The sequence below is a fragment of the Poecilia reticulata genome, unplaced genomic scaffold (assembly GCF_000633615.1).
Source record: "Poecilia reticulata strain Guanapo unplaced genomic scaffold, Guppy_female_1.0+MT scaffold_304, whole genome shotgun sequence".
NCBI classification, from domain to species: domain Eukaryota; kingdom Metazoa; phylum Chordata; class Actinopteri; order Cyprinodontiformes; family Poeciliidae; genus Poecilia; species Poecilia reticulata.
The window spans coordinates 60,238-70,705 of record NW_007615079.1 but is presented as its reverse complement, the minus strand read 5'-3'; the positions used below and the strand labels follow the sequence as shown (position 1 = coordinate 70,705).

The window sequence follows — 10,468 nt, the reverse complement described above, 5'->3', positions numbered from 1 at the left end:
TTGCTTATTCTGATGTTCAGTGTGATTTGACTGGACCGCTGTGTCCTGAAACACTGGATCAGATCTTTTTGGGTTGTTTCTCTGGTCTATGTGTGTTTTGTGATCTGGAGAGTCTACAGCCTCATCCTGAGGTATTTTGTGTTGCAGGAATATGAATAATGTTGCTTCCTCTGCTTAACAAGTCGCTGCTTGTTCTGGTGCTTTTGAATTCTTCAATATGTGTTCGTCTTTTCTCATACACAAAAGCTTTTTTATTTWTTGCACAAATATAAGTAGGGCAACAGGTTTTTTTGTCTGGATTACTGAGATAATCCGTAGACAAAGAAGCACAAACCAGTGCGTAGAGACATGAGAAGACTGAAATAGGAGTCAACTCTTAAAATGTAAAAGTTTTCACCCAGGTTTTGGTTTTTAATTCTATTTATTAGTAAAATTGACTAAAAACTTCCAGTGGCTTCTAATGAAATGCTGACTTAAAGGTGGCAAAATAAAGTAAAAATTAGAAAAATTCTGTTAATGTTTCTAAAACGACAAAAATCAAGTGAAAAATGTTAGGATATGTTTTGCCGCTTTTTTTGTTTCAAATCTACTGAAGTCTCATTTGCTTATTTCATTAAAATATTGTGTTTTGGTTGTTTATTCAGGAGGTAACATTTTTAAAAATACAACCAACTTTTTGTAATTATAATTAAAAAGAAAAATACTAGAGAGTTTAGTGAATTTTGAGTATTTTCAACTGGATATTTTGGCTCCCAAGCCAATTGAAAAAATGATTCTGCAGGATCCCCAACACAAAGCCTTGGGGAACACCGTCAGGAAGGATGACAACCTGCAATCTCTATAAGTAAAACACGACAATGTGTGATTTGCTTTGTTTATTTTTCATATGAACACAAACTTTTCAAAACGATTCCAGAAAGCTGGAAAAATACTGGGAAGAAGGCGATAAAGAAGAAATCTCTGTCGGCTTTGGAAGCAGGTCTGAAGTTTCTTTTCAGTGAAGACAAAACGAAGGAGGAAAAAACTATTTTCACAGTGTTATCAAAATACTGTACAAAGAAGAATTACAAAAAGAAAAACATGGATTCTGTGTCCTAATCTGGCATCATGATTAATCCACACATCTGCTTTATGGAGCTCTAAATATGTCGAGTTAAAAAAGTGGAAATAAGGACAATACTACTAATATTTTCCAGTTTGGCACAGAAAAAGTCAGAACATTGAAGATAAATGGTGTGAAAGGAACTTTGAGGACCTCCAAGTGTGTTGGTGTGTAAAAAAGTGATTTTTAAAACGCTGGAAGAGAAGTCTGTGGTTTTGTGTAAGGCCGAGGTGAAGACAACAGAGTCATCAGTAAAGGTCCTTCCTGGAGCTCAGCAGGGGGCGGCTGGCGGAGCAGGTGGCGCTGCGGATCACCTCCATCCACCTGAGAACCAACAGAAGAAAACCGACTTGGTTTGAGACAGAAATCAGTTCATACTCCAAATTCAAATTTCTTGGTCAATTATTGTCCCAAATAAAATTTGTTAATTTACTACACCTATTCTACAATGGTATTCGTTTTCGCAAAGGACTGATTGATGGACAGATTGATATTTGGGTCAATGGACGAATAAACAGATTGATCGATGGGTGGGAGGATGGGAAGGTGAAGGTTGTAGATGGAGTGATGGGTAAATGGACACACATACAGATCAATGGATGAGATGAACCACACAGCCCAATGAATGGGTTCAACAAATGGGTAGATTGGCAAAAGAATTCACTCAATTACGCATTGTTAGGAGGACAGAAGGGTTGATGGAAAGATTATTGGGCCCATTGATGGATGATTGGGAAAGAGGACGGACAACATGGTAGATGGATGGACAATTGGGTCAATGGACTGACAGTTGGTCGAATGACCAGTAGTGGGCCTTTGGACCCACAAGTAGGTGGATGGGCTGAGGGATGTTTTAACCAGTGGACAGAAGGGTTGATGGACCAATTGGCAAATGATTGGTCAGTGGATGTACAGGTGGATAGGCAGACGGGCAGATGATTAGCTGTGCATATTTTTTTATGTCTTATTGGAGCAAATTACTTATGAACTTAAGAAGGATCCTGGAATTTTTCCAAATTTGGAAAACACTTCAGATCTTCTCCTGATATTTCCACCTTTTGTAGGAACCCTGTAAGTTCTAACTTCATGTCTTCTGTGGTTTAAATAAAACATTCACTCCTCAGGTAAAACTAGATTAAATCACTGCTCTTTGTTGAGTGAACACCCACCGTTCAAAGGCGTACTCGCTCTCTGATCTGAAGTAGTACACGTGGGATTTAAAGTGAAGCTTGAACACGTAATCTTTGTGGATGTTCTCGGACTCGGCCGGGACGGTGACTGAGTAGCCCAGCAGGGGGAGGCTGGCCAGAGGGTACTCATCCTGCAGGAAGGCCAGATATTGTTACAGAAATCCCAGAGCGACTCTTCATTACGTGTTTGCACGTCTTACCTGGTGCGACTTGTAGAAAAAGAGGCTGAAGTTAGTGAAGACCACCCAGAGTTTCTGCCAGCCGTTGCTGTTCTTGAACTTCCTCAGCAGGTTACCTGAGAGCTGGTTCTGCAAACACAAGCACAGGAAGCCCAAAGCTCATTAAAACAACACCCCTGCTCACAATTTTGAAAAGAAAATTGGACAAATTGAGTAAAAAGGGAAAGCTGCTTGCCTCTATTACCATCTACTCTTTACGTTCACAAAACTCTCACCAATTTGACTTGTAGAACAACTTTCTAAACAGAGAAGTGCTTTCCCGGCTGCTGCAGTACCTCTCTGCGCCACCAGATGTCAGTAACAGAATGGCTGCAAACCACAAGGTGAGACTGCGGGGCCTCATGAACTCACTGACCGGCCCTACCGATGCCAGCGTGAGCAGATAAACAAATGAAGGCACAGATGGAGTGGAAGAGGACAGGTGGATAAAGAGAAGACAAGCTGAGCAGAAAACCACACAGAATGAAGCACAGATGAGCGGCGACAGCAGAGCAGCACCTCCACGGCGACGCTGAAGTCCACCATGGACACGCTGGTGTTGCGATGCCAGCAGACGTGAACGGTGGTGTTGCCACGGTGACTCTGGCGCTCGAGGGACGAGCGCGAGCCGCAGAGCTCCTCTTCCGACTCCAGCTCGGCTCCAGCGTCCTCCAAAGGCTCTGAAGGACAAAGACACGGCGTCTGGACGGGTGTTGGAACCAGTTTGACTGCTGGTCTACTGGGATCATCTTACTGGTGTCGGGTGGACTGGTGGACAGCAGCTCGGCGTTTGGGCTGCTGCTCTGTTCTGCCAGGTCGATGGCCATCCTGATGTCCTCCACCCAGCGCTCCATCTCTGCAGCACAACTGCAGGAACAAACAAACAAACAAACAAACATGATGTCTAAATCTCTGACTCTGCCCAAACTGCTCTTGCCCAAACTCAAGAGCAGTTTGGGCAAAAAACTGGACTTTTAAAGATGGAATTTTGGGAATTTTTTTTTCCCCCACCAATGCACTCCTTCATAGTTCAGATTGGCCGACATATTGCACTGCAAAAACAAAAATCATACCAAGTATTCTTGGTCAAATTTCTAGTGCAAGTATCTTAATACACTTGAAATAAGACAAAACTAAGTGACAACTAAGTTTTCTGCAGATATTAGGAGCTTGTTTTAAGTAAATAATTACTTAATAATTACTCCTGACTACCAGTAGCTCATTTTTGTCCTCTGTAGAGGACATTTCTAAACTTGAATATCGCCCACCCCCTGCCTTCTACTGAATTAATTCCTTTTGGTATCTGGAGAGGACATGTAGGGCTTTTCAATGGTACCACATGTGAAGGGGTGGGACTTTTGTACGTACCTTTTTCTAATTAATAAAAATGCCATTTATCAGTAATAACACATTTTATGGGAAGAGACAAAGTAAGTGCATAAAACCTTTTATTACCTTACAAAGACTGTAGGATTTTAAAAAATGGTGATTGGACAATATTTTTTCCTGGAAGTTGGGAGGATATTGATAAAAAAAAGTACTAGTTCCACTGGCCGATTATTTCACTCATAAAAAGCTAAAAATGTCGTTTTCTAAGTGAAAGAATCTGCAAGTAATTCTTTCTCAATTTTAAGAAATGATTGAGTTAAAACAAGCTCCTTTAGTTTGTTTTGTCTTATTTAGAATGTATTAAGATATTTTCACTAGAAAATCAACCAAAAATACTTGGTAAGATTTTTGCAACTTCTGTTTATGTGGACTTTGAATTCTCATCGACTCGATGACATGATTTTAGGATCATTCTTTATTTATTTTTTTAATTCCAAGAATAAAGTCACAGTATTACAAGAACACAGTTTTAGTAAAACAAGAGATAATATGAGAATAAAGTGCTAAGATCACCAGAATGAAGTCGTAGTTTTAGGAAAACACCAGGATGAAAAATAAAAAATAAAATGATGAACGTTGAGCATCTTGTGAAGTTGTCATTTCAAATTTCAACTCATAAGAATCAGATTGGAAAGGATCAGCTTAACGACTGAATGAATAAAATAAAAGCCACTTTATGAAAACTATTTTCTGTCATTTGTTTTTCTCTTTAACAAAATAAAACAAGATGTGTAATAAAAAAAGAATCTTATTTTTAAGCCTCTGGAGGAATAAAAACGGCTGAGATATGTCGTTTTCCTCACCTGGCCGCCACCACCACAGATTGCCGCTGTCCAAAGAGCGTAAACGAATGAGGGACCCCCCACTCCTCCTCACTTTCTCTGATCTGAAGAATAGAAGCAGAAATGAATGAAAAAACACTCAATAGATTTGAATCTGATCAATAATTGTTATTTTGATCTTATTATTGATCACACACCGTCATGCCGTACAGCGGCAGCTGACCATGGACCTTAAACTGGTTGGACGGAGTCGTTCCTCGACTGGTGTACATCAGACAATCACTGAACTGGAGGAAGCAGAAGGACAACATTCCTACACGGCATCGTGTAAAATACAAGATTTATCTGACATTTACTTAGATTTTAGACAAATTTAATACAAAAGTTAACTTTGAATGTATGAAAGAGGCGCCTAGAGACCAGGGAGAAGGAAAGGAGGAAGGAGACAAAAAGAAGAAAATGAAATAGGAAGGAAAGAAAGGGAAGGAAGGGCACAAGAAGGATGAAAGGAATGAAAGAAAACAAGGAACAAAAGAAAGAAGGAAAGAGAAAGATTGAGAAAAGGAAGGGAAAAAGGACAAGAATGAAAAATGGAAGGAGGAAAGAAAGAAGGAATGACATGTCAGAAAGGAACTACAGAAAAGGAAAGATGAAATGGACAAAGATGGAAATGAAACAAAAGGAAGGAGAAAAAGAAAACACCACAAACAGATGCTGAAAGGTAGAAAAGAAAAATGTAACAAGTAATAGATGTAGGAAAAAAGATGAGGGAGGAATGAAGAAACTGGGGGGAGAAGGAAAGGAAGGAAAAAGATGAGAAGAAGAGCTACTTGGTTTTGGTACTGAGGTCTGTAAATATCCCAGTGTTTAGTTTTCAGGAGCTGCAGTGTAAACTGAGAGGAGCTGTGATTGGTACCAGGAAGAACATCCTCTGCTGCAGACCTTTCCCTGACAGCTTGCTGAGGCAGCCCAGCCTGATGAACTCCTGCAGGTCACAAACACAAACACGACCCGTCAGCCGGACTCCAGCAGACCTGAGGAGGCGACAGCGTGGAGGAAGACGCACCCTGCCAGGCGTGACGAGGTTCTCCACGCCGGTCAGATCCTTCCTCAGCTCCAGCAGCTTCTGGAAGTTCTCCATCTTCATCATGATGCCCTGAAGCTGCAGCGCCGTCTCCGAGATCTCTGCCAGGGCGGCTGGAGGAACGGGGGCGGCCGGGTTTTAGAGGGGTGACGGCGGGGAAAAGGCGGGCGGAGACCAGACCAGGCCACTCACCTCTGCTGTCCCTGAAGTCGTCGTGGGTGGGCGGGTAGTGCTTGCAGAGCCTCTCCAGGATCAGCTTGTAGTGCAGCAGGCGGTGCAGCGGCCGCAGCAGGAAGATGTAGAGCGGCAGGTAGCAAACCCTCTGCTGCTCAAAGTCCCTGCACACGGCCTCCACCTTACGACTCGACCTGGACACACACTCAGACTTAACGCCTGGTAAGCCCTGAGCTACACTGGGGTTGCTAGGCAACGGCAGACTCAACAACAGGGAGGTTTTCCAGACACAAAAGATATCAACTTATTAGACGCAGTAGAAACAAAAATGGAAGAAAGAACATGCAAAATGTGAATTTTGCACAATAGATCCAATTTAAACAGGTCAGACTGGTGCCTGACCAGTATGTTTAAAATCCACAAAACCTCCCAACTTCAGAGTTGCTCTTATGCTGCGTTCCAGTTGAACTCTGACCTTACCTACAAGCTCGCTCCAGCTCCACCAGGCACTCTGAATGCTTCTGCAGATGAACCGTCAGCTGCTGCAGGAACAAAAGGAAGCGATTAGATCTGCAATCGCCACAATCTGGGAGGAAATCCAGACGAACTCTCACCCTCAAACCCTGAATGTTCTTCAGTAAAACGTCTCCAATTCGTTGGTAATCTCCTTTGATGTGAGCGTTGGACCGACCCTCCCTGCAGGAGGAAGAGCATTTATTATTGATTCATATGCAGTTGCATGTAATCTCCACTAGAGGGCAGGCTGAACCAAAGTTCACACACACAGAGGTGGAAAACTTCACCTTACAGACTTCCAGACACAAGAAAGCAGGAATTTAAGGAAATGAGGACTACTTATGAACCAAAATAAAGTTTATATCCCTCAGTAGGAGGAGAACAGTAGAAGAAGAGAGCTCACCACTGAGCCAGCCGCTGTTCCGTCTCTTTGAGGAATCCCTGGTGAAACCTGTAGACGGGATCGTAGTGGGAAGAGATCAGGTTCTTAACGACATCTGGAAAGGCTTCATCTTTCCCTGCAGCTTTCTGGAAGAACTGGGGACAGAAGAAGACACACAGCAGAAAGGAAATTAGCTAAATTAGCATGAAATGGTAAAATAAGACGAGACCTTTGACACATTAACTGAAAATATTCTCCAGACTCAACTTCCCAGAATTCTCAGTATGTTATGGTTATTAAATAAAAACACCAACAAAGGAAGGAGGACACAAGAAACACAAGGAGGAAGGAGATGAACAAAAACAGAAGGTAGGAAGGAAAGAAAGAAGTGAGGAAAGGGAGGGAGGGAGCAGAGAAAGGTCAAGAGGTCATCCAGCTTGCTTTCCTTCCACTTCCAACAGAAAACTAAAGTCAAACAGGAAAAATAGAAGAAAAATGTGAACAGAGAGATTTTCACCACAGGAAAGGTCAGAGGTCATGATGGATTCAGAGCGGGAGCCTGAACCTGAAGTTACTTTAGTTAAAAACAGAAGAGTAAAACTATGCAACCCACTCTGCACTGCCCTCTAGTGGGGAGATTTATGATGCAGACGATTTATTTTTATATGCAGAAACAGAAAGGAGGGGGAAAAAAAGAGAGAGATTTGAACAAAGTTTAAAACCTGCAGAGAAACCAAAGTGCTGCTGCAAGGACGGGTTAAAGGTCAAAGTTTAAAGGTCTCAGAAAACAAAGTCTCCAGTCGGGATTTACATAAAAAAAACTAGATATTTAAAAAGAATGAATGATAAAGAGAAAAGAAGAAAAACAGAGGAAGGAAGAAAGAAAGAAAAGAAAAGATGGAGATGAAGAAAAAAAACTGAAAAAAGACAAAAAAACTGAAAACAAGAACAAAAGAAAAATGAAGGAAAAGAGAAAGAAAGAACAAAAGGAAAGCAAACAAAAAGAGAAAGAAAAACAAGGGGCAACAAAAGAAATAGAAGAAAGAAATGCAGGAAAAAGTAAAATCAAAGAAGGGATACAAAGACAAACAAGCAGCTTGGAAAGAAGAATGGAAAAGACAAACAAGGAAGACAATATGGCAGATGGAAGGAAGGAAACAAGAAAGAACATGAAGACAACAAGAAAGGGGAGAAAAAATGTTGGAAGAAAAGAAAAAGGAAGGAAATGATGAAGAGAACATTTAGTTATATCTGACAGCATTCCACTCCTCTTTTCTTTTCTTTTTCCACTTTAACAGATGTGGAAAATCCTCCAATCAGATTCCAGATTTATCAGAGCCGTTTGGCCGAACCGTTTCTGAGGAATTCGTCCATCAGAGCCGATGAAGCGACGACGTGTCGCAGCTAAAACCAGGAAGCAGTTCTCACCTCAGTGATCACCTGCAGGTCCTTGAGGAACGTCCGCTCTGTGGTCAGCAGCTCTTTCGCCATGAAGTACGCTTTGTCTGTGGGAAACTTCTGGACACAAGCACACACAGCACATCTACATCTACACAGATCATCACCAACTCTACAGAGATCACAGCTACATAGATCATTAGTAGGAAGAAAATTGTGAATCTTTTTTAAAATGTTCTACAAATAAAAAACTGAAATTATCAGTCTCTTCTTCCCACGACTATGAAAACCTTTAAATTTAAAATAAAAACATTCAGCATGGTGGTGGCAGTATCATGCTGTGAGGTGTTTATTTATTTCAACCTTATTCTCTGCTTTTTGTTGTAGATAAATTATAAAACAACTGGGAGCAGATTTGCAGGCATTTTGCTAATTTTCTTCTTTTTCATTCATCCAATCAAATTCTTTGGTTTTCCAATATAAGCACACCTTCCTCCTCGCCTCCTCTTCGTCGTCATGGCGGACGTATCCGGCCTCGATGAGCAGCGGGCTGGTGAGCGGCGAAAGTGGCTGACCCCCCGGAATCTGATACACATCTGTCATGCTGGTGACGCCCCTGTCCTGGTCCTCCCCTGGGCCGCCGCCGTTCGGAACCAGCCTTTCCTGTGGAGATTCCTTGGAATCGGAGCCGTCTGAACGTCAGGATTGGAAAACACAAACGGGGAGATTGTGTGAAAATGAAATTAAAGTTCAGTTTTATTTTGAATTTGGTGAACATTTGGTTTTCTAGATTCTAGATAAAAGTATTAATTTTTAAAACTATTTTCTAATTGAAAGCATCTCCATAATGTGGGTTCCTACACATTTTAAACTCAATTTTCCATAGTTTTCCATCCTTTACATTAATTTAAAAATATTAACGCTTGCCATCAAGTTATTACAAATAATTGGAAGGAAGGAAGGAAGAAAGGAAGGAAGAAAGCAAGGAAGGAAGAAAGAAAGCAAGGAAGCAAGGAAGGAAGGAAGGAAGCAAGGAAGCAAGGAAGCAAGGAAGCAAGGAAGCAAGGAAGGAAGGAAGGAAGGAAGGAAGGAAGGAAGGAAGGAAGGAAGGAAGGAAGGAAGGAAGGAAGGAAGGAAGGATGTAGGAAACTTAGGTTGAGGGAACGAAGGAAGAAAGTGAGGAAGGAGACGAGTAAAAAAGGATAACTTAGGAAAGGAATTAAGGAAACAAAATATATGGAATAAAGGAAGGGAAGAGATAGGAGGGAATAAAACAAGGAAGTAGAGAATAAAAAGTAAATAAAACAATAAAATCTGGAAATCCAAATATTTTTCTGCACACTTCTTTTTCCACAATTATCCAAACTGGAAAATACTAAAATCCAGTTCCAGATTGCGTAGGAACCCCGAATAAATTACATCTACTAAAACAAAACATGACAGAGAATTAATTTTTAGCATTAAGCTCAACTTCCAAGAGAAACGTAATGATGTTCAGTCATGCAATGTGTAGCAAATGGAAGTAGGTCAGGGCATAGCGGGGTTCTGAAACGCCAAATTGAGTCTTAGTGGGGAATCTGAAATATGCATGTCACAATGAAATACTAGCGTTACACAAACTTCTCCCATTAAACCATAGAAACCAGCTACAAATACTAGTACTAATACTACTGCTACTACTACTAAACTACATGATTCTAAATTCGACTGTATACTTGCCCAGTTCTGCAAAGTTTCCACTGCTATACATCAAACTGCATCATGGGTAAAACCATTGCAACCAGTGAGTGCAGATCTATGCGGCGGTGCTATGAGAAAAAAAACTCCATGGACAAATAACTCGACACGACACACACATGCTAACAGGAAGACTACATCTACCACAATGCAACACAGGGGGAGGAGATCACAGTTCAAACAGAACTCTGGAGTCCCTTTTTATGTTAAACAATGTTCTTTTATTAACACTAGTGCACCACAAACAGATTAAAAAGTGAGACGAATGAAGGAAAGAAAGGAGGAAAAGTCATAGAAGCAACAAATAAAACATCCAGCAAGAGTTTGGCGGTAGATGTGAAGGAACAGCGTTGCAAAAGTGATAGAAAACGAGTGAAACTGTACATATTTATCAGAAAATGATCATTCAGATTTAGGCAGTTTTTTAGGTTTTTGGTGATTTAGTCAGCTTTAAAAGTAGAAAATAAACATGCAAACAGGAGCAGTCGCTAATGTT

General features: G+C 41.1%; 1 protein-coding gene across 7 annotated transcripts in view; it reads right to left on the bottom strand.

Annotated features, from left to right (window-relative positions):
- Nucleotides 1-860: 860 nt before the first annotated feature.
- LOC103460834 (FERM, RhoGEF and pleckstrin domain-containing protein 1-like) overlaps nucleotides 861-10,468 on the bottom strand; it is a 36,050-nt gene continuing 26,442 nt past the window's right edge. For 3 of the 7 annotated variants that reach the window (XM_008403149.2, XM_008403153.2, XM_008403150.2), the window contains exons 13-26: nucleotides 8,725-8,927; nucleotides 8,266-8,355; nucleotides 6,859-6,992; nucleotides 6,554-6,635; nucleotides 6,420-6,481; nucleotides 5,958-6,133; nucleotides 5,598-5,878; nucleotides 4,879-4,968; nucleotides 4,703-4,785; nucleotides 3,265-3,377; nucleotides 3,030-3,190; nucleotides 2,493-2,600; nucleotides 2,272-2,423; nucleotides 861-1,426 (exon numbers count right to left, since the gene is read on the bottom strand). In XM_008403149.2, the coding sequence (XP_008401371.1) occupies nucleotides 1,351-1,426; nucleotides 2,272-2,423; nucleotides 2,493-2,600; nucleotides 3,030-3,190; nucleotides 3,265-3,377; nucleotides 4,703-4,785; nucleotides 4,879-4,968; nucleotides 5,598-5,878; nucleotides 5,958-6,133; nucleotides 6,420-6,481; nucleotides 6,554-6,635; nucleotides 6,859-6,992; nucleotides 8,266-8,355; nucleotides 8,725-8,927 (1,811 nt within the window). In that variant the 3' untranslated portion in view covers nucleotides 861-1,350. Of the gene's footprint in view, nucleotides 1,427-2,271; nucleotides 2,424-2,492; nucleotides 2,601-2,746; nucleotides 2,892-3,029; nucleotides 3,191-3,264; nucleotides 3,378-4,702; nucleotides 4,786-4,878; nucleotides 4,969-5,597; nucleotides 5,879-5,957; nucleotides 6,134-6,419; nucleotides 6,482-6,553; nucleotides 6,636-6,858; nucleotides 6,993-8,265; nucleotides 8,356-8,724; nucleotides 8,928-10,468 lie in introns of those variants that run through there. The other 4 variants (XM_008403152.2, XM_008403154.2, XM_008403151.2 and 1 more) reach the window with 3 other exon arrangements.